The 23,301-nt window shown below is 45.3% G+C and overlaps 1 protein-coding gene across 5 annotated transcripts; it reads left to right on the plus strand.

Annotated features, from left to right (window-relative positions):
- Nucleotides 1–1,195: 1,195 nt before the first annotated feature.
- Nucleotides 1,196–22,420, plus strand: rhbdf1b (rhomboid 5 homolog 1b (Drosophila)). Of its 5 annotated transcripts, XM_058061843.1 has the most exons (22): nt 1,196–1,388; nt 2,678–2,800; nt 4,183–4,313; nt 4,461–4,616; nt 9,323–9,551; nt 9,670–9,873; nt 10,159–10,281; nt 10,352–10,494; nt 10,942–11,184; nt 11,251–11,362; nt 11,431–11,505; nt 12,219–12,380; nt 12,942–13,042; nt 13,575–13,638; nt 13,759–13,853; nt 14,465–14,540; nt 14,742–14,842; nt 14,930–15,083; nt 15,862–16,085; nt 16,429–16,446; nt 16,953; nt 21,723–22,420. In XM_058061843.1, exons 1-22 carry the CDS (start codon nt 1,374–1,376, stop codon nt 21,897–21,899), a joined length of 2,727 nt encoding a protein of 908 aa, XP_057917826.1. In that variant the 5' UTR covers nt 1,196–1,373; the 3' UTR covers nt 21,900–22,420. The 5 variants fall into 5 exon arrangements, with proteins under 5 accessions (XP_057917826.1, XP_057917821.1, XP_057917822.1 ...); XM_058061838.1 differs by lacking the exon at nt 21,723–22,420 and having other exon boundaries at nt 9,323–9,431; nt 16,429–17,092; XM_058061839.1 differs by lacking the exons at nt 4,461–4,616; nt 21,723–22,420 and having other exon boundaries at nt 16,429–17,091.
- Nucleotides 22,421–23,301: the final 881 nt, after the last annotated feature.

Raw genomic sequence — 23,301 nt, forward strand, 5'->3', positions numbered from 1 at the left:
CTACACCAACAGTGTTGCCTTTCCTTGTCAGTATCGTAGTATAGTAGATTCTCACAGTGTCTGATATCATTTATTTATTTATTTATTCAATCATTCACACAATGTGATTGTCTTTTATAACTTGATTCAAACCGAACACATCACCAGAAGTATATTCTGAAGATCGATCTCCAACCTTACGGTTCAACCTCTGAATGCCACTTCCTCATTGTCTCGAGTTGAACTCAGGGACACTCCGAACATCACATTGGGCGTCATTATTATGCTTGTGTGTGTGGTTAAAATAAACAGAAACCCAAAGACAAACAATAAGTGTATATTTTTACCACGTACTATTATTGCGGAAGTACAGTTTGATGTATTTATGTATGCTGTGAAATCTACATTTCTACATTGAAAACATGTTCCTCTAAAGTGACGTGATGTTTTTGAACGCAACCCCATATTGCTCTCTAAGTGTTCTGCTGTAGTACAAAGATAAGTGTTAAGCATGGCATTTTTAACTTGATTTGGAGCTGTTAATATTTACATTTCATGTCATCTAGCTTGTCATTTATTTTTCTGTTCATAAAATATAGTGAAAATTGGCACATTTCACACATTGATAATGTGATTAAACATGATGAAGTCATTTGAAAACAGTAATGAACTTGAATTTGTATGCATTCTTTATTTTCCTTATTTCCTTATTTTCCTTATTTCCTTATTTTTTAACATGAGTTATTGTCAGTATGAACAGAAAGTGAAAGGACTATACAGTATATCTCTGAAGAAGCATAGTATTATTATTATTATTACGAGGAACAATAATAGATGACTCTATGATGATTGTTATGAATTATAAACTGTCTTTCACTGGGCTGATTTTTTTTTTCTGTGAAAACACACACACATACACACGTAACATCTGGCCCAGATGTGAGCTGAAGCGTACTTATGGCGTATAGAGTCCGGACGGGCAAATCATGTAACATAGAGGAACAATGTTAATCTGTGTAAAACCACACATGCAGTAATTACACTGAAATTGCAGTATTTATTCTTACAAGTGAAACATAATAACACATTATCATTTAACTCCTGACATAGTCAAGTCTGTGAGCCACTGTCACTTTTGATGACTGTGAAATGAAGGAGCTTTACATGTGATATGTCACTTCCTGTTGGGTGTTGTTGAACATACACCAAAGCATCACTGTCCAATCGGAGGTATGAGCCCCTGGTGCAGCTATGCCATGTGGGCCACGCAGATTACATCCTCTAATCTGCCTGTCATGAAAATCCAAGCACAGATGTAAAAGAATCAGAATCAGAGGCATCGTGTACCGACAAATGGATGGCTGGACGCCAAACCCAAGATGGGAAAAGACTGAATGAACTCATATCAAGTAGGTGCTTCTCTCCTGCTGTGTTTCTTTTGCATGTAGAGTATGAGCGTCAGCATCACAGTATAAGTAAAGGATGTGGTTTCATATTTCAGTATCTGTAGAGAGAGTATGGATGCAATATACATAATAAAACTGGTCTTGAGTTCACATATAAGAGTTAAATCAAATCAAATCAACTTTATTTGTATAGCACTTTTCCTGCAAAGACATGCAACACAAAGTGCTTTACAGAATTAAAACAATTTCAACAATTACACAATCACAATCACACACAGTAGGGAGACATGGCATGGAACTGAGGAACAAGGAAACACCACCTTTGGGGCCGTCCACACTGGGAGGAGCTGCAGGCCGTGCCATCGGAGGACCAGCACCCGGGCCCCCCGACTCCGACAGACGGGTGGACCCCCACATTAAAGGGAATAACCCCCAGCCGGCCGGGTCGAAGGGACCCAAGGATGGCACCCCTCAGCAGACCCGACACAGTCCCCAGTGTGGAGGACCCCCCTGAGGAAGCACTGGAGTTAAAAGCTGAAGACTAAGAGAATAAAATAGGACTAAAAAGATAAAAACATAACACTGGAGTTAAAAGCTGAAGACCAAGAGCAAAAAAATAGGACTAAAAAGATAAAAACAAAACACTGGAGTTAAAAGCTGAAGACTAAGAGCATAAAATAGGACTAAAAAGATAAAAACATAACACTGGAGTTAAAAGCTGAAGACCAAGAGCAAAAAAATAGGACTAAAAAGATAAAAACACTGGAGTTAAAAGCTGAAGACTAAGAGCATAAAATAGGACTAAAAAGATAAAAACATAACACTGGAGTTAAAAGCTGAAGACTAAGAGCATAAAATAGGACTAAAAAGATAAAACCATAAGAAAAGTTTAAAAATATTAGTTAAAAGCCTGATTAAAAAGGTGCGTCTTTTATCTTTTTTTTTAAATATCAACATTAATAATTCCTTTCCTGATAAAGGCCTACACTAGTAAACAAGTGTGAAGACCAAAAGTCCCCTTTAACTCTTTTGGAAACCCCCCTTTTTTTTGCTTTCACTTCTGTGAAATTTGCTTGATTGCTCACTCTTACAGACTTAACTGTCACTCAGTAGCCTGACCTTTATGGTAGGTTTGTGGAAGAAACCTTCACTGAAAAAAAGATCAAGCAGTCTAAGTGTCAATCAAAGAAGAACAGAGTTCTGATGTTGTGTTTGAGGCTCATCGGATCAAATAGAAAATCCTTGAGCACATGAAGATGACCTGACTTTCTTTGTATGTTTGTGTTCTCCAGCAAGGCAGAAAGCAGGCGTTCATGAGAATGGACCAGCCAACCACCGCCAAGAAGCCACTATGGCTCACATTGGACATTCCCATCATTCAGCTGACACCTGATGACATGTCCACTCATAAGGAGGTAAACACATAGCCAGCTGAGTCTAACATAATTCAATTCGTTACGGCCTTCTATTTATTTTGATTATGCAAGGTGGCTAATATCATGAATAACTGGCAGAAGGCTATTCTTTCCTATTGGTATTCACGCAAGGCTGATGTTATCCTTCATAACTGTCGGGCGGAGTAATAACATTAATTGTATGACACATCTACATTGCATGTCCATGCGTGAACAAAGTGCTTTGTGAGTCATTCTATTTATTTTTGTTAACACAAGGTTGCAGTTATCCTTAACTCATTCAATACCAAAGACATAGATATACATTTTGATAAACTTGTAGACCCGATCCCAACAACATTTTTATACATTTTTTACGTTTGTTTGATCGACGAGCAAAAAAGAGGTGATGATGCAACTCTCCACTAATGGATTTCACTTCGGAAACAAGGATAGCTGAAGTGCATTTGATAAGAGTTTGGCAGAGATCACGTGGATGGAATGATTACACATGACAGGAAGAAGGAAGTGAGAGAGCGTGGAGGCGTATAGCGTGCAGACAGTTAAGCATTTTTGCACATGCACACACGCACACGCGTGCACTAGGGGTGTGAATCTCAGCACCGAGGACGATTCCATACACATCTCGATGCACTGCCAGCGATACGATACTTTAACGATACATGGAATTTTCCGGCGATACAATGCGATACGATTCACCTTCTTCACGATACGATGCGATACAATACGATGTGATTGAGGGGTCTCAAACACGCGGCCCGCGGGCCAAATGTGGCCCGCAGGACACTAGTTTGAGGCCCCCGCCTTGATATGAAAGTTTTAAGTTAGTGCGGCCCGCGCAAGTTTGATATGGATGCTGTATGGTATCATGTACCCAGAAAAAATTACTACGTTTGATTAATGTTCATGTTAAAGGTTAAATAACTGTTAATAGTTATCCTCCCTATCCGTGTGGAAGTGGTAAGTTTTTGGCTTTTTAAGTTTAAAGGAAATAACTTGAAGGCTACCGTTTAGGTCGCTAGCTCTCTAGTTTGCGAGTTAGCATGTGTCTCAAGACCCTGCGGTTGCGCAATATGTTGTAAATAAAAAGAGTATAAATGTGACTATAGTCGTGTTTTGTCATGTCTACAGGGCTCTAATAATGCTTTGTTCATTTTAATCTGAAAAAAATAATTTGTCTACCCACCAACTATATGTGGTTTCTTAAGTTTTGATTTTTTGCCGTTTTATTATTATTATTATATTTATTACTGATTGATTGATTTTCTTTATACTTGATTTGCTTATTTATTTTTCATTTTATTTTGTGCAGAAAAATAAAAATTAAGATATTTGAGAACAGTGTACGTTTGCATCTAATCTTAGCTTGTGTTTTGTTGCAGCCACTAAAACGCCAGCGCAGTGTCAGCGTGCCAGGAGCAAACTCTCAGGGCGGCCATGCTGCCTTAGAAACATCTAAAAACTACCTCAGACCTCCTCTGGCGAGATTGCCGTCCTCCACACTGTCCAAAGGGTTAGACACACCCTCCCACTCCCACACCGTCTCCTCTCTGTTCATGTTCCCTATCTGCAAATATTCTTTTTCTAATGCTTATGTCACTATGTCTGGCTTTTGTTTCTTCATTGTCCTTTTTTCTACCTTCTCTTCTTTTTCACAAAGAGAGTGTAGGGAGAAAAAAGTGCACTTTGAGCGAGTCAACACAATTCCCCCTAAGGGTCAGAGGTGCCCTCGGAGGGTGTCTACTATCCGAAGACGTTCTTGCATTCCCAAAATACTGACCCGACGACGGTCATCGATACCCAAACAGATTATCAGGTACAGAAATCTACAGAAACCTGGGTTTCGTGTAAAAAGCACTGGTGGCTTATTGACAGATGCATGTATTAATATATATTTGATTATTATTTTAATGTCATATATACTGTATACAGTATATAGCATGTGTAATTTGACCTTTTGGATAATTAATATTAGTCACCAATTAACCTAGCATGTTTTTGGAATGTGGGAGTACCCGGAGAAAACCCACGCATGCACAGGGAGAACATGAAAACTCCACATAGAGATGTCCGAGGGTGGAATTGAACCCTGGTCTCCTGACTGTGAGGTCTACGCGCTAACCACTCGACCGCCGTGCAGCCTGTATTTCATTCATTCATTCATTTTCTACCACTTTTCCTCACAAGGGTCACGAGGGTTGCTGGAGCCTATCCCAGCTGTCTTCAGGCGAGAGGCGGGGTACACCCTGGACTGGTGGCCAGCCAATCACAGGGCACATAGTATAGACAAACAACCATTCACACTCACATTCATACCTATGGACAATTTGGAGTCGCTAATTAACCTAGCATGTTTTTGGAATGTGGGAGTACCCGGAGAAAACCCACAGAACATGCAAACTCCACATAGAAATGTTCGAGGGTGGAATTGAACCCTGGTCTCCTGGCTGTGAGGTCTGCGCGCTAACCACTCGACAACCGTGCAGCCTGTATTTATTGTATTTCTTTATATGATGCAAGATGACGATTATGTTCCACTCTCCATTGGACTTCTGTGTGGAGTTAGCATGTTCTCCACATGCGTGCATGGGAAAACAGCTGGGATAGGCTCCAGCATACCCACAACCCTAGTAAGGATAAGCAGTATAGAAAACGGATGGAAGGATTTGTGGCTTCCTCCTTATTTCTATGATGCAAGGTGGTAGTTATTAATAACTGGCGAGAGGAGTGATCACGTTACGGGAATTGAACGACATGTCGATGTTGTACGACTGATGTGGGTTTCGCTGTATAAGAGAAGCTAAATGGTGATGTGATTTTAAAAAGCTGCATCTTACGTGCGTCTGTGTCATGTCCAGGCAAGACCGTCCCCACCCACTTTTCTTTCCTAATGTGTGCCATTCTCTCGCCCTCCTTTTTAATCGTCCTGTGTTCTGGAACGCTGGAATGTTAGCGGGAGAACCCATGTTTACACACACTCCTGCACAACAACGCCGAGTGACACACACACACACACACACGGACTTCATTCATAGTGTATCGCTGACGGGGCTCTGGAAAGGGAGGCACATTGACTTGACAAGGAACAGAGACACTTCCTGTTCTTTTGCCAGGAAGTTGGATCCTTTTTGGGTGAATAGTGGGAGGCCTGCTACATCCATACACTCTTTTTCACGCATTCAAAAGAAACCTCTAGTGAGACAAGGTCGGAACTGGAAGGATCACTCCACGTATTGTGGACTGAAAGAGTCCACCTGCTGGAGGTCTGGGATTTCCTCATTTCATTGATGACGCCATCTTTTCTTTAACTTTTGATTGAATGAGCTCCAACATGGATGTTGCATAGAGTGTGGGCATGTAGTGATTATCTTCTCCTTTGCATCACAGCCAGCCGTGGAAGACAGGAAATCCACTTATGGAATATTCAGTGTGGATCTGTTTGGATTCAGTGGATCTGGGTTGAATTGCATTTATAGAGGACTTTATTATGGAGGTGAAAAAGCTCCACATTTCCAGCTCGACGCAGGTATGAGCCATAGCCTGGACCCTTCCTGGGGCTCCGTCAACAGGTGAGCATGCAAGACATGGATTGAGGGATGTAGTGTTTGAGGTGATCGAAAAAAAATCGAAAATCTCATTCACAATGTTTACCTACAAGCCTTTCAGTTAGCAGTTTCGACTTCCTCCTACCGCAGATTTTCTATGGGATTAAAGTCCGTAGACTCCAAGATCTTCATGTATGTTTGGGATCATTGACCCATTCCTTAACTTTCTTCAGAGTCCAAGATTCTACAGTCCAACGCCACGTTCTGTTCCTCAGTGAGGTCAAGTCTTCCTTTACTCTTAACAGAGAAATAGTCCCAAAGCAGAATGTTTCCACCTCCATGACCTTCTTGGGGTCATATTCAGCATTTCTCTCCTTGTGAGCTCGGTTATGGCCTTGTCCAACCACATCGTCATCAAGAACCAAGAACTTCTCTGAGTGATTCATGGTTTCATCGGTAAACTTCACACAAGCCTGTACATGTGCCTTCTTTATTGGGGGGTCAATGAGAACACTGCAGGATCTCACTTTATTACAGTAAAGTGTTTCTTGGTGTCTGAGGTCCAACTCCCTTCAGATGATTTTCCTGTTTTCCTTTTCTGCTTTTCTGACCCTCGAGGGCCGCCGTACATGATCTTTTTAAAGTGAATCATGAACGTACATTATCTGCTTAACAAGCTCCATCATGTCACTGTGAAAAGTATAGCGTGAATAGGTTGATTTATCTCATGTGGTCATGTTTTTATTTTGTCAGACCTACCTGGAGCAAGGTGGCTTTAACTATTGTTTAAATTTAGTCTGGCATTTGTGTATATTGCATTTTAGATCACGTGCAAGCGAATGTGTACTTGTTGGTGCATGTGTGCATACCTATTACATTGAGTGTGTATGTTGCAGCAATCAAGGTTGCATGTTATGTTATTATGGCTCCTAATTACTATTATTATTATTATTATAATTTGACAACATTCTAAGTTAGGAGGACAGCAATCCTAGCTGTGCTTCCTCCTTACCCTGTTTGCAAAAGGCTCCTCCAGCTGGACTCCTTCATGATGTCTCAGTGTTTATTACGGCACTCCAAACATTTCAGGAGTGTGGTCTCCCAGTTGATAGATGCACATTAAGGCATGAAGGTTCCTATTTTTTTTGGTACTAAAAGTGACTTAAAGGACACTGCCTTGTCAGAGGTTGTGTTTGGAAAACAGAACACTTCAGCAAGCAACTCTAAGGTCTCAACCGTGTTGTGTACTGTTATTGTACACAGCAGAGAGAAGTGGTAAGGTATCTGTTTGGCATTGATGCACAGGCTGTGAAGGGAAATATTTTCAGGCAATAGTGAATGAAAAACATCATTATTTGGTGACATCTTGCATGAATAACTCCCTAAAGCAGGGGTCTCAAACTCAATTTACTAGGGGGCCAAACTAGAGAGCTCGCGACCTAACGGTAGCCTTCAAGTTATTTCCTTTAAACTTAAATAGGCAAAAACTTACCACTTCCACACGGATAGGGAGGATAACTATTAACAGTTATTTAACCTTTAACATGAACATTAATCAAACGTAATATTTTTTTCTGGGTACATGATACCATACAGCATCCATATCAAACTTGCACGTGCCGCACTAACATTAAACTTTCATATCAAGGCGGGGGCCTCAAACTAGTGTCCTGCGGGCCACATTTGGCCCGTGGGCCGCGTGTTTGAGACCCCTGCCCTAAAGTGTTATGATAATAGCCCTGATTGCATTGAGGGATTTTCGGCCAGTGGCATATTCAAAGCAGTCAGTACCAGGAGTGGGTACCAGGAGTGGGTACCAGGGTATTGCAAGCCTCCAGCCCGCTTTCTAAGTCTTTGACTTATTACCTTGTAAAGTGTGCTTATTTGTGCCGATGTTGTTGGGTTTTTTTTGTCCGAGTCCCACACTGTAATCCCCCATAGGACTACAGTTTGAAGATGCTTTTTTTCCTCCTCCCTTCCCTCTTGTTCGCCCCTTGTTCCCCCAGTCATCCTGTCCTTTCTACACCCGGGTCATATTGTTTGTGTTGTATATGTATGGATGTGTGAATACACAATTAACGCCCAAGTAAAGCCCCCCCCCCCTCTGTCTCCCTCACTGCAGGTTTTACACACAGAAATTGTTTTTTTTATGATTGCATTTGAATGGGGACACATTTTACTCAACACAACATCTTAGCAGGGCTGCACGGTGGTCGAGTGGTTAGCACGCAGGCCTCACAGCTAGGGGACCCGAGTTGAATCCCACCCTCTGCCATCTCTGTGTGGAGTTTACATGTTCTCCCCGTGCATGCGTGGGTTTTCACCGGGTACTCCGGTTTCCTCCCACATTCCAAAAACATGCTAGGTTAATTGGCGACTTCAAATTGTCCATAGGTATGAATGTGAGTGTGAATGGTTGTTTGTCCAGGGTGTACCCCGCCTCTCGCCCGAAGACAGCTGGAATAAAGCGGTAGAAAATGAATGAATGAATGAATGAATGAATAACATCTTAGCCAATCAAATGAACGCCTCTTATTGCCTTTAAAATCACAGGGCCCACTGGACGGCTCATCATAATCCACGTCACCACCTGATTGTCCACCACCTTGCTGGACACATGTAATCTATTCCTGTCATGAATCGGAGTACAAAATTAAGTAACAATGACATTAAATACAGCAGCAGGCTAATCCAAGCATCATGCATGCATCATGCTTGCCCATGTGGGCTCATCCAAGTCTACCAGATTACCGAATTGGCAGCACATGTTTGTTTGCTCAGGAATTTTATGCAGGCAAACAACCACGGACCATAGAATCTTGGATGAGAACGTGGGTCGGGAATAGGGTTTTCCAGCATAATGACGAGGAACATGATCCTGATGTCAGGATCTTTCAACCCTTCTGCACTGGAGCACATTTAACTGTTACCGCTCGGGCTTTGCTTCCTCATTTCATGGAGTCCTCCCTGTCTTCAGGGGTACAGCAGACTGGTTTGGGGTGAGCAAGGACAGCGACAGCACCCAGCGATGGAGGAGGAAGAGCCTGCAGCACTGCGGCCAACTCTACGGTGGTCTGAAGGCTCAGGTGATGAGGAGTATGGAGCTACCCAGCCAGGACAACATCTCCCTGGCCAGTACCGAGACCCCTCCTCCCCTTTATTTCCCACCCCAACACCCCAGTCACCATCGCTATGGCATGCAGAGGGTAGGGCATTGCATGAGCCTCTTTTGTCCACAAGAAGTCATCTTTTCTCCTTCATTCTCTTAACTTGATGGATCCTCAATTCTAACATGAAACATCTGTTTTGGGTGTGCATACACAGATTGTGGACCCCCTGGCTCGGGGTCGTGCCTTCCGTTTGGCGGAAGAGGTAGACTTCAGCGTCCTGCCGACTCCTGTCACCCCGTGTGGCGCGTCTCTCTGCTCCTTTTCCAGCTCTCGATCAGCCCTCAGCAGGATGCCACGGCGACGCAAACGGGAGTCCGTCGCCGTCATGAGCCTTAAAGCTGCGGCAGCACTAATGAAAGTGAATTCTCCTGCTATTTGGATTACACGTTTCAGTCAAATCACTCCATTTTACCATTTGTGTTTGTGTATATGCGTGTTTATGTATGCATAGGCCTCTTATGTACTACATACTGACCTACTTTCACATATTCTTATGCTTTTATATGCATCATTGACCATATCTTCAGAGGCTTTAACCAGCAGATGGTCCACTTTAATGCTCTCCATCAGACACACTAACCTTAAGAAAATACTCTCTATGCTTAACGGTTCAATCCCTTCATGTACACTATGTACCGTACAGGGCCGCACAGTAGCTGAAAGCACCACAGGTCGGCGTCGAATGCGGAGTTTCCTGCCCCCCAGTTTCTTTCAAGACGACCATGTGGACTTCCCTGATGATCTGGATACATCTTTCTTCACCGAAGTAATCACTGTACATTTTTCCTCGCCCTGTTAGATAGATGACTTTTATGACTTTATTTGTGTCTGCTTAGGAAGGTCTGCAGGATGAACTGTCCAGCTACGCCGATGAGGTTTTTGAGACGGCATCAGAGGCTGCATGTCAAATGGTCGATGAGGGTGATCTGACAGGAAGTGCGTTGGATAGGAACGAACTGGAGAGGAGTCACCTGATGCTGTGAGTTGTAAATTAAGTGGAGAGTAGCGTACATTTTCAGTACCGCTTATGTTCACAGTCACGGGGGTCTTTGACAGTCAATTAAAAGGTGATTGTGTCGGACCTAAGACCGTTCAGCTGTGTGAACCACTACATTGTACTACTAACCCCGGCATACTCAATCCCTTGCGGCCGCCGAAAGTATTCCGCAAGACTGAAATCCTTGTTGTAGGCTCACACTAGCGTGCGTTGTAGCAGTGTTGATTGGCACTTTGCGGTAAACCGGACTGGATCAGACCCGGAGCCGCCACAGATTCAATGTGAGCCAAATCAGCAACTAGAAAGTCATTCAGTTGAGCACAGAACTGCACTAAGCATCATATTTGTTCATGATCTCGCCTTATTGGTATGATAGTCATTGACATAACCGATTTTTATTCTATAAGCAATGTCTGTTTCTCTATCCAGGCCATCAGAGCGAGGATGGCGTAAAGCGAAACACGGCTCATCAGTCCAACCTAAGGCGCATTTGAATCAAGACGCGGTGAGTCAACAGCGCGGACAACGAATCACCGTTCCCGTTAAAAAACTGTTCGCCCGAGAGAAGAGGCCTTACGGGCTCGGCATGGTCGGCCGCCTCACCAACCGAACGTACCGCAAGCGCATTGACAGCTTCGTCAAGAGGCAGATTGAAGACATGGACGACCACAGGTACAAGAACGCATCAATTATCGAGCCTTAATTAATACTTAATATTCCTAATACTGTCATCACCAGGCCTTTCTTCAGCTACTGGATCACATTTGTGCATTTACTCGTCACCGTTCTGGCTGTCGCCATCTACGGCATCGCTCCTGTGGGCTTCTCGCAACATGAAACTGTTGATTCAGTCAGTTAGCACTGAGAACTAGTCAACAGGAATCAATAGTGCTGATTTTTAAACACTTTTTTTTTTAGGTGTTACGCAACAAGGGGGTGTATGAAAATGTGAAATTTGTGCAGCAACAAAATTTCTGGATTGGTCCAAGTTCAGTAAGTTATTGTTATTTTTTCGACTTTGTCATACAATTTTATACATAGTCAAACATTTGAAATGTTATTCAACAGTATATGGAAGTTGATTGTGAAAAAATTGTAAAAAAATAATAAAAAAAAACAATAACTTGAACTATATATAGACATTATAAACAAGTTTTCCAGTGCAACAGTCACAAAATACTTAATAGTTAAAAATCTTATAAAAATCTTAAAAATCTTATAAAATCTTATAAAATCTTAAAAATCTTAAAAATCTTAAAAATCTTACAAATCTTAAAAATCTATAAATATTGACTTAATAATGACATTTCTGCTACAAATACTTCTATTACTACTAATAAATAATAATTAATAGCATGTATTTGAAATGCACAGGAAAAATGATGAATGCTTTGCTAATTATGCTTTATTGTGAATTAAATAATACAGTTGCAACAAATGAAATGTACTAAATATAAAAACTCACATTTTCAATCATTTTTCATTCATTATTTTAATTTCTTAATATTTTGATGCTTAAATTCTCATAAAATTTGAATTACTGTCAAAACGTCCAAAACTATGTTATAAATTATTGCTTCATCAGCATAAAAACTGCAAAAAAAACATCCTGAGCCTTTAACTGGTCTCTGAAATTGAACACACCGAACTTCTGAAGTAAAATAACCTTTGCACCAAGCTCAACATCCTTTTGATGTTTCTGCAAGGAGGCGTTGATTCACCTGGGAGCCAAGTTTTCCCCATGCATGCGTCAGGATCAGGAGATCCACAGGCTGGTCCAGGAGAAGAGGGCTAAAGAGAGAGAGTCGGGGTGCTGCGTAAGGAACGATCGCTCTGGCTGCTTACAGACCTCTCAAGACGAGTGCTCGGTATGTCAATACAAGATCAATACCTACGTATCTGACTTCAAAAGCTGTAAGGAGCATATCCAATCAGATATCCTGTCAATCACTAGTGGTGTAATGGTACAGCTGCTGCTGTTAAAAGCAGCAGTATTTCATTCATTCATTTTCTACCACTTATCCTCACAAGGGTCGCGGGGGTGCTGGAGCCTATCCCAGCTGTCTTCAAGCAAGAGGCGGGGTACACCCTGGACTGGTGGCCAGCCAATCACAGGGCACATATAGACAAACAACCATTCACACTCATTCAGATTCATACCTATGGACAATTTGGAGTCGCCAATTAACCTAGCATGTTTTTGGAATGTGGGAGGAAACCGGAGTACCCGCAGAAAACCCACGCATACACGGGAAGAACATGCAAACTCCACACAAAGATATCCGAGGGTGGAATTTAACCCGGGTCTCCTAGCTGTGAGGTCTGCACGCTAACCACACCACCGCCGTGCAGCCTACCGTGGATTCAGTAACTAGCAAATAAATTATTCAAGTAACAATATTATTTTCTCTTTTCTTTCACTGTTTTAGACCACCTTAGCATTGTGGGTAAAATGGCCTCAACACCCCAGTGCTACTTATCTGAATAATAAACCACGCCAATACGGTGCCGTCTGCCATCAGGACCCCAGGTAAATTCACACTAGTGTACTTTTCAATGATTGTGAATGAAGTATATTTTGCTTTAGGAGGGAAAAATGAAGCGTCACAATTTATGGAGAACCTGCAAGGTTCCTGAGGGAACATGGAGAAAAAAAGACAAGAGCATTCCCTGATGACATTACCCATCTATAAGTGAGACGGATTGTCAGATGAGGGAATATTCCCCCGTCTATGAAACTAAACACACCACACTAAGCAAAAAAAACACACAATTGTAAACAAAATGGCTGCACCCACAACAAGCAGTACAAATACACACACAGGTTGTGTGCTGTCTGCCTCTTTTATAGCAACTCCACCTAATTGCCAATACACTACACCTGGGATGCACTTCCAGGTGTAGCACATATGCAGCATTATGCAACATTGGCTATGTTGACAAGCAGTCAAATAGTCCTAGTCAAATAAGTCATGTAAACACCAATAACCCTATTGAAAAAAAAAAAAAAAATATATATATATATATAATAGATATTATCACCTTTTCTTTCTGTTTTGGAGAATTTGTCAGGAGCCTGCCTCTGTTTCACCTCATGAGTGGCCTGAAGACATCACCAAGTGGCCAGTGAGTGCAATTACATGTTAAACAGGCCTGTACTATACTGTACTGTACTGTACTGTACTATACAGTACATTGGGTACAGATCATTATTCAGTAGAGCCAACATTCATGTTTGATGCGCAGATTTGCACAAGATACAATTTTGGGAATCACACCAACCTGCCCCACATCGACTGTACCATCACGGGCCGACCCTGCTGCATCGGAACCAAAGGACGGTAAGTAAACACTCACAATAGTAGCTTTCATTTTTCATATTTAGTATTATAATTCTTATTAACGGGCTGCACGGTGTTCGAGTGGTTAGCGTGCAGACCTCACAGCTAAGGAGACCCAGGTTCAATTCCACCCTCTGACATCTCTGTGTGGAGTTTCGTGCATGTTCTCCCCGTGCATGCATGGGTTTACTCCGGTTTCCTCCCACATTCCAAAAACATGCTAGGTTAATTAGCGACTCCAACTTGTCCATAGGTATGAATGTGAGTGTGAATGGTTGTTTGTCTATATGTGCCCTGTGATTGGCTGGCCACCAGTTTAGGGTGACAGCTGGGATAGGCTCCAGCACCCCCAGCGACCCTGGAAAATGAATGAATTAATTAATTAATTGTTATTAACATTATATTAATATGAACTGTAATATTATTATTATTATTATTATTAATAGTAGGAGGAGTATTTTCCCTGTCATTATAATATTAGTAGTAGTATTATCTTTAATGTCATCATTATTGTGTAATTGTTATTATAGTTATATTATTATTACTATGATAGTTGTGATTTTTAAGTATTATTATCATCATCAATAATGTTAATATTAATTTTTATACAGGTGTGAAATCACTTCCAGAGAGTATTGTGAATTTATGCACGGCCACTTCCATGAAGAAGCTACTCTCTGCTCACAGGTAACACACACACACACACATATGAAATATTTTTTAACCCTTCAAGCGCCAAAGTGGCAAAATTGCCATAAGCCATACCTGCAAATACAATGTCTTATATAGTTCATACTTTTCACCACCACATGGCGGACATCTTGAACTTCAATCTCAGCAACGTTTGTGGGTTACTGGTGAAAAATCCATCCTTTTATTCTCCACTAGGTTGCCTGCATGGATGATGTATGCGGACTACTTCCTTTCCTCAACCCAGAAATCCCAGACCAGTTCTCCCGACTATGGCTGGCCCTCTTTCTTCATGCTGGGTGACCCAACTGTGTCATCAAGATGTCTGATATGAAGTACATGAAAGTATTTGGGGTTTTGATGTTGTGTCTTCCTTATTTTCATAGGATCCTACATTGTGTGGTGTCGGTGTTATTCCAAATGACCATCCTCAGAGATCTGGAGAAGCTGGCTGGCTGGCTGAGAATCTCCATCATCTACATGCTGAGTGGCATCACAGGCAACTTGGCTTCGGCCATATTTCTGCCCTACAGGGCGGAGGTATAAAATCAGTCAAATGTCCTTTGGTATTAACCTATAGGATAAGCCATCAAAATATCAACGATAGGATCTTAAACTCACATTATTTTTCCACCTAATATCACCAGTTTATTCTCTTAAAATTTGATTTTTTTATTGTTTTTTTATTGTTCTTTATAAGCTCTGATAAAACATTCCACTCTTCTCAAATATCTTAATTTTTATTTTTCAGCACAAAATAAGATGAAAAATAATATCAATAATAGTCACATTTATACTCTTTTTATTTACAACATATTGCGCAACTGCAGGGTGTTGAGACATATGCTAACTCGCAAACTAGAGAGCTAGCGACCTAAACGGTAGCCTTCAAGTTATTTCCTTTAAACTTAAATAGCCAAAAACTTACCACTTCCACACGGATAGGGAGGATAACTATTAACAGTTATTTAACCTTTAACATGAACATTAATCAAACGTAATAATTTTTTCTGGGTACATGATACCATACAGCATCCATATCAAACTTTAAACATTAAACTTTCATATCAAGACGGGGGCCTCAAACTAGTGTCCTGCGCGCCACATTTGGCCCGCGGGCCGCGTGTTTGAGACCCCTGTGTTAGAGTATTACTTTTTTGTCTTCATAATTTGACTTTATTCTGGTAAATTAATATCTATTTATTTCTGCTGATTACTGATGATTTTTTGAATTTTTGCATTTTTTTTTAAATTAAAGTTTTTTTTTTGTTAATTAATTTCCCTCCCCACCTCCCTGGTTGTCCTGCGTCTCTCCTAGGTGGGCCCTGCTGGTAGTCAGTTTGGCATCCTGGCGTGTCTCTTTGTGGAGCTCTTTCAGAGCTGGCAGATCCTTGAGAGGCCATGGCGGGCGTTTGGGAAGCTGTCAGCCATCTCCGTGTTCTTCTTCTCTTTTGGCTTGCTTCCCTGGATTGACAACTTTGCCCACATCTGTGGTTTTGTCTCAGGATTTTTCCTATCCTTTGCCTTTTTGCCATACATCAGGTAGGTGAACCAGGGGCCAGATTTAGCAGAAGATTATTAGAAGATTCTTGTATCAAATTCCAGCAGTAGTCTGCCATCATAGTTTCATTCCGTCTTCCTTTTATTCCTTTTATTTTTATTCTGTACCTTTTTTTCAATCATTTTTATGTCTTGGTGAAATCTCGCATTACTATCTTTTCACCACAAGATGGCACTGTTTTTCCACATAAAAGTATTGTGTACTAGTCCAAAGTACCATGCTTTAGGTGTGAATTGGGCCCCAAGCAGAGTGTCATTGAATGAGTGTGAGTGCGACCACATTTAATGTAATTTACAACTGTTTTATCTTTTATTGTCTTTCCAGCTTTGGGCGTTTAGATATGTACCTGTCACGGGGGTGTCGAGGGTTGGACCCCAGATGCAGAGGACGGCCAACAGGAGTTCGGTTTCAGTTCTTTAATTAGCAAGGTCCAAGAAACAAAATAGGCCCAAGGGGCAACACAGGGAGGTGGCAAAGAAAAACTCGAAGAATAAACAAAAATCTTGCCACAAAACACAGCTAACATAAAGTTCCAAATGGTAATCTCTAGATGCTGGCTGGAAGGCTAGGGAGTGCTGGGAAGCCCGAAGCACCGGTCGCAGGAAACGATGTGAGGAACCAGCGATAGTCGCTGCAAGCGGCGGCCTTAAAAAGGGCAGTTGATTGAATGGGCTTCAGGTGTGCCCAGTCCTCCCGCCTCCAGCCCGCTCCTGGCGATCTGGAAAATACGGAGAAGCAGACCAGGAGAAGGCAGGAACAGAACTGTGACAGTACCCCTCCCTCTAAAGGTCGCCACCTGGCGGCTTACCTGGCTTCTCAGGGAAAGATCTATAGAAGTCCGAAAGGAGGGTGGGGTCAAGAATGAGGGAGCGGGAGATCCAGGAACGTTCCTCCGGCCCGTACCCCTCCCAATCCACCAAGTACTGGAAACCCCTGCCCCTTCTTCTCACGTCTAAAATGGCCTTGACTGAAAAAGCGGGGTGGCCATCGACCAGTCTGGGCGGAGGGGGAGGAACTTCCGGGGGGCTGAGGGTACTGGAGGCAACTGGCTTGAGGAGGGAGACGTGGAAGGCGGGGTGTATACGGAGCGATTCGGGGAGACGGAGCTGCACCGAGGAAGGGCTAAAGACACGTACTATTGGGTATGGGCCGATATACTTGGGTTGGAGCTTCTTAGAGTCCGTGTGGAGCGGTAGGTCCCGGGACGAGAGCCACACCCTCTGACCAATCTTGTACTCCGGTGCGGCCGAACGGTGGCGGTTGGCCAACCGCTGGTTCCGCTCGGAGGTGCGGCCCAGCGCGGCCCGGGTGTTGTGCCAAGCCCGGCGAGCACGTCTGAGGTGAGCTGCCACTGAGGGGACGGATGACTCTGACTCCAGTGAGGGGAACGCCTGGGGTTGGTATCCGTACGCCACATGGAAGGGTGAAAGGCCTGTGGCAGAGCTGACCAGCGAGTTGCGAGCGTATTCAATCCACGGGAGATTAAAGGACCAGGAGGCGGGTTGCTGGTGGCAGACGCAGCGGATGGCGGCCTCCAGGTCCTGGTTGGCTCTCTCCGTTTGGCCGTTGGTCTGGGGGTGGTAACCCGAGGACAGACTGGGTGACGCCCCAAGGGACTTGCAAAACGCCTTCCAGACTGCTGACGTGAATTGGGGGCCCCTGTCCGAGACGATGTCCAAGGGGATACCATGCAGTCGGAAGACATGGAGAACCAGCAGGTCGGCCGTCTCCAGGGCAGACGGGAGTTTGGGGAGGGCGACGAAATGAGCCATCTTAGAGAACCTGTCGACCAGCGTGAGTATGACAGTGTTGCCATTGGATGGAGGGAGGCCAGTGACGAAGTCCAGGGCCACGTGGGACCACGGGCGGGAGGGAATGGGCAGTGGTTGCAGCAACCCCGCTGGAGGCTGATGGGAGGACTTGTTCCGAGCACAGGTGGGACAGGCTGCCACAAACTCCCGGACGTCAGCTCTGAAGGACGGCCACCAGAAACGCTGTGCCAAGAGGAAGGCGGTGCGCGACGCCCCCGGATGGCACGCCAGCTTGGACTCGTGTGCCCAGCGGAGGACGTCAGGTCGGAGTCCTGGGACGACGAACAGGCGCCCAGACGGGCAACCGATGGGCGGGGTGACCCTCTCCATAGCGTCGGCCACTTGCCTTTCCACGTCCCACTGGAGGGCACCCAGAATCCGGGACTGTGGGATGATGGTCTCCGGGGGGGACTCCTCCGTGGGTGAAGCGTGGAGTCTCGAGAGGGCGTCCGGCTTGCTGTTCTGGGAGCCTGGACGAAACGTCAGGGTGAAATTGAACCGTGCGAGAAAGAGCGCCCACCGTGCCTGTCGGGGGTTGAGCCTCTGGGCAGAGCGGAGGTAGGCCAGGTTCTTGTGGTCCGTGTGCACGACGAAAGGTGGTTCCGCACCCTCCAGCCAGTGCCTCCATTCCTGCAGGGCGAGTACCACGGCCAGCAATTCTCTGTTGCCGATGTCATAGTTCTGTTCGGCCGGGGTCAGGCGACGAGAGAAGAAGGCGCAGGGGTGCAGTTTCTGGTCGGAGGTGGAGCGCTGGGAGAGGACCGCCCCAACGCCAGTATTAGAAGCGTCAACCTCGACAAAGAATTGGGCAGCGGGGTTAGGGTGAATGAGTACCGGAGCGGAGGTGAATAACCCTTTGAGCCGATTGAAAGCCGACTCGGCCTCGGAGGTCCAATTAAATGACTCCTTCACCGATGTTAGCTTGGTGAGGGGTCCAGCGACCCGACTAAAATCCCGAATGAATCGCCGGTAGAAATTGGCAAAGCCCAGGAACCGTTGAAGGTGCTTCCGGGTTGTAGGAGCCGGCCAGTCGGCCACAGCCTGGATCTTGGCTGGGTCGGGTTTAATCTGACCCCGCTCCACGATAAACCCCAAGAACGCGACAGAGGTAGTATGAAAGGCACACTTCTCAGCCTTGATGAATAGCCTATTTTCAAAGAGTCTCTGGAGGACCAACCGGACTTGTTGTATGTGCTCGGTCAGGGAGGAGGAGAAAATGAGTATGTCGTCTAGGTACACGAAGACAAACCGACCCAACATGTCCCGTAGGACATCGTTTATCAAATTTTGAAAAACGGCAGGGGCATTGGTAAGGCCGAAGGGCATGACTAGGTACTCAAAGTGCCCGAGGGGAGTATTGAACGCGGTCTTCCACTCATCCCCCTCCCGTATGCGGACCAGGTGATAGGCGCTACGCAGGTCGAGCTTGGAAAAGAACTTGGCAGAGTGAAGCAGGTTGAACGCGGAATCCATAAGTGGCAGCGGGTACTTATTTTTAACTGTAATGTCGTTGAGCGCACGGTAGTCTACACAGGGACGCAGTGATTTATCCTTCTTTTCAATGAAAAAGAATCCCGCGGCTAACGGTGACGAGGAGGGCCGGATGAGACCAGACGCGAGGGACGAGGAAATATATTGTTCCAGTGCCTCCCTCTCGGGCCGGGAGACATTGTACAGCCGTGACGACGGCAGCACTGCCCCTGGGAGCAGATTAATGGCGCAATCATACGGCCGATGAGGCGGGAGGGATTGGGCGCGATCCTTACTAAAAACCTCCCGCAAATCGTGGTAGGCGTCAGGAACGGAGGAGAGGTCGATCTCCTCGGGAGGGGCCGAGCGGGGGGACGTGGTACGAGGCCACGCCGATTTGAGGCAGTGTGTGTGGCAGAACACACTCCAATTAAGGATGGAGGATTTGACCCAATCAATGTGCGGGTTGTGCTTGAGTAACCAGGTAAGCCCTAATACGACCGGAGCGGAGCGAGACGGGAACACAAAAAAACTCATGGATTCGTGGTGGTTACCGGACACACGTAGTGAGAGTGGCGCGGTCTGGTGAGTAACCGTGGCCAGGTGACGCCCGTCGAGGGAGTGTACAACTTGAGCCGCAGACAATTTGATAACAGGAATGGCGAGGCGTTTAACAAACGACTCGTCCACAAAGCTATCATCCGCTCCAGAGTCAATAAAGGCTGAAATGTCAACATGTCTGCCGCACCAGGAGAGCGTACCTGGGAGTTGTAGTCTGTTGACTGCCGGGGCTGCTAATGACGTCATCCCAGCAGGTTGTTCCACCGTTGCGCCACGAGGAGGCGATGCTTGAGAGTGTGGGCGATCTGGTCGGACCGGGCAGCGAGAGATAGTGTGGCCCGCCTGACCACAGTAGATGCAGAGCCGCATCCTTCGACGACGGTCCCTCTCGGCCGAGGGGAGGCGACTTCCTCCCAGCTGCATGGGCTCGTCGTATCTCGGTGCAGATGCTGGCTCGACGGCGGGGAGGGGCCGCAGCGACGACGGCGGTGAGCGGTCCCCGTACTCGCGGAGATGGCTTCCGGGAGGGTGACGTCCTTGCTGGAGGAGGCGGTCCTCCTTGTGGTCGTTGCTGCGCCTCTCGATCCCGATGGCCCAGGCGATGAGCTCGTCAAGGTTGGATGGAGTCTGCAGAGGAATCATTCGTTCCCGGATGTCGTCCGACAGGCCCAGGAAGAAGGCGTCCGCGAGGGATGACGGGTTCCAGTCGCTCTCGGCCGCCAGCGCCCGGAACTCGATAGCGTAGTCGGACGCGCTGCGGCGGCCCTGGCGTAGCCGTAGGAGAGCCCGGGACGCCTCGCGTCCCGGCGGGGTCCGCTGGAAGATCTGCTCCATGGCCTGGGAGAAGGCGGCGTAAGACGAGCAGACGGGAGAACGGCGGCTCCACTCAGCGGTGGCCCAAGCTCCGGCCCTTCCAGTAAGGTGGGAAGTGACGAAAGCCACTCGCGCTCGCTCCGAGCGAAAAGCCGCTGACTGCAGCTCGAAATGTAGCTCGCATTGGGTGAGGAATGGCCGTACTTCACCCGAATCACCCGAAAACTTCTCTGGCTTGGAGAGCAGCGCGCCAAGAGCAGGTAAGGAGACGTCAGAAGTCGGCGTGAGGTCGGCGGGCTGCTCGGCGGGCGCCGGGGGGGTGGCGACGGGAACGTCGCGCTGCAAGGCGGACACCAATGCGCTTAGTTGAGCCTCGAGTGCCTTCATCCGCGCGTCTTGCTGGTCGGCCAGGCTCTTAACACAGGTGCCCAAGGCGTTGAGCTGCTCCTCCTGTTTTCCCAGGCGTTGTGCCTGGTGGCGTAGAGCCAACTTAATTGGCTCTGGCTCCGCGGGGTCCATGTCTTATGGCTGGTTCCTTCTGTCACGGGGGTGTCGAGGGTTGGACCCCAGATGCAGAGGACGGCCAACAGGAGTTCGGTTTCAGTTCTTTAATTAGCAAGGTCCAAGAAACAAAATAGGCCCAAGGGGCAACACAGGGAGGTGGCAAAGAAAAACTCGAAGAATAAACAAAAATCTTGCCACAAAACACAGCTAACATAAAGTTCCAAATGGTAATCTCTAGATGCTGGCTGGAAGGCTAGGGAGTGCTGGGAAGCCCGAAGCACCGGTCGCAGGAAACGATGTGAGGAACCAGCGATAGTCGCTGCAAGCGGCGGCCTTAAAAAGGGCAGTTGATTGAATGGGCTTCAGGTGTGCCCAGTCCTCCCGCCTCCAGCCCGCTCCTGGCGATCTGGAAAATACGGAGAAGCAGACCAGGAGAAGGCAGGAACAGAACTGTGACAGTACCGCAAGAGGATCCAGATCTGCGTATTCCTGCTGGTGTTCCTGGGTCTCCTCTCCGCCTTGGCCGTGCTTTTCTATGTTTACCCTGTGAAGTGCGATTGGTGCGAGTACCTCACCTGCATCCCAATCACGGACAAATTTTGCGAGAAGTACGACCTGAACGCCAACCTGCTTTGACCCACGTGGGTCATAAATGGTGCCATTCCTAAAATGAAGAGGACAACTCCATTTGGAGCCTTCAGAGCGAGCTGTAATTTTTTTCTTTCTTTCTTGGAGGTAAACATCATGCACAAAAGAAGCCTTCAAAGATTGTTATGTACAAATGTTTTAGCAGTGACTCAAATGTTGTGTTTTATTAACTTTGCTGCTTTGTGAGTCACACCGGTTGTATATTATTGTATTGGAATCATGTATAATTATTTTAAAAAGTTGACTTTTAAAATGACTTAACCAAAGTATATAACACATATGAAGTGCTTATATTTTTCTGTATATAATAAAAGCATTATAAAATGAAGGCATGAATAAACACAAAATGTAAGTCACTGCTAAATGTTTGTTAACTTTTGTTAACCATAAATTCTGTCTACCAAAAATCTGATGGTGACCTCAATCTGAAACCAACTTGGGTTCTGCAGCAGGACAATGATCCAAAACACACCAGCAAGTCCACTTCTGAATACCTGACGAAAAACCAAATGAAGACCATGCTTGTAATAATGGATAATAAATAATGGTCCTTTTACATGTTGGCTTAAGGTCATCAAAAGTTAAACATTGGCACCAAAACTACTGACTCATAGTACGTCTGCATGGTGTGTGAATTATTGATAAAAACAATTGGCATGTAAATATGCAGTCATTAACGCCGGGTCATTAGCGTGTCCAACATTATCAGAGGCCCGCTGCAGGTCTCACACCCTGCAGCTTTGGAGATAGCAGCAGCTGACAAACTTTATCAGTCAAAAACAGCCTAGTACCAGACCCTTTCTCTGTTTTGGATGTTATGGTGCCCCCTAGGGGCCGTGGGGGAAAATACTAGATTATTTATATATATTTTAAATATATAATATATATTATAATAATAATATATAAACGCTAATACAAAAACATGGCAATCTTGCCTGTAAAATATGTATGTACATGCTGTAAAACAATATTATTCCATATCTGGAAAAGTATTGTGATGATAGTACAACTCCTTGTGAAAATACTCAACACACTTCCAGTATTAGCTTGCGTATCTTGCTTGTATAGTTTGCTTGTAGCAAACTTGCTACATGCTAATTTTCCATTCATCACAGCAAGTCTTCCAGGTCCTGAATCAGCCAAACAGCCCAGACCATCACACTACCACCACCATATTTTACTGTTGGTGTGATGTTGTTTTTCTGTAACGCGGCATTACTTTTACTGCACATATTAGGACACACGCCTTCCAAAAACGTCCTGCAGTTCTTTGGATGCTGTCGTGGGGTCTTTTGTGACCTCTTGAATGAGTCGTTGCTGCGCTCTTGGGGTCATTTTGGTTGGCCGGCCACTCCTGGGAAGGTTCATCACTGTTTCATTTGTGGATAAT

Source organism: Doryrhamphus excisus, chromosome 22 (genome assembly GCF_030265055.1).
Source record: "Doryrhamphus excisus isolate RoL2022-K1 chromosome 22, RoL_Dexc_1.0, whole genome shotgun sequence".
Lineage (NCBI taxonomy): Eukaryota > Metazoa > Chordata > Actinopteri > Syngnathiformes > Syngnathidae > Doryrhamphus > Doryrhamphus excisus.

What these genes read in the sequence shown, in the direction of transcription:
- rhbdf1b (XM_058061843.1), top strand. An exon ending in ATACATCTTTCTTCACCGAA is followed by an intron (nt 10,282 to 10,351) that starts GTAATCACTGTA and finishes GTGTCTGCTTAG; the next exon opens with GAAGGTCTGCAGGATGAACT. An exon ending in TGCATCGGAACCAAAGGACG is followed by an intron (nt 13,854 to 14,464) that starts GTAAGTAAACAC and finishes ATTTTTATACAG; the next exon opens with GTGTGAAATCACTTCCAGAG.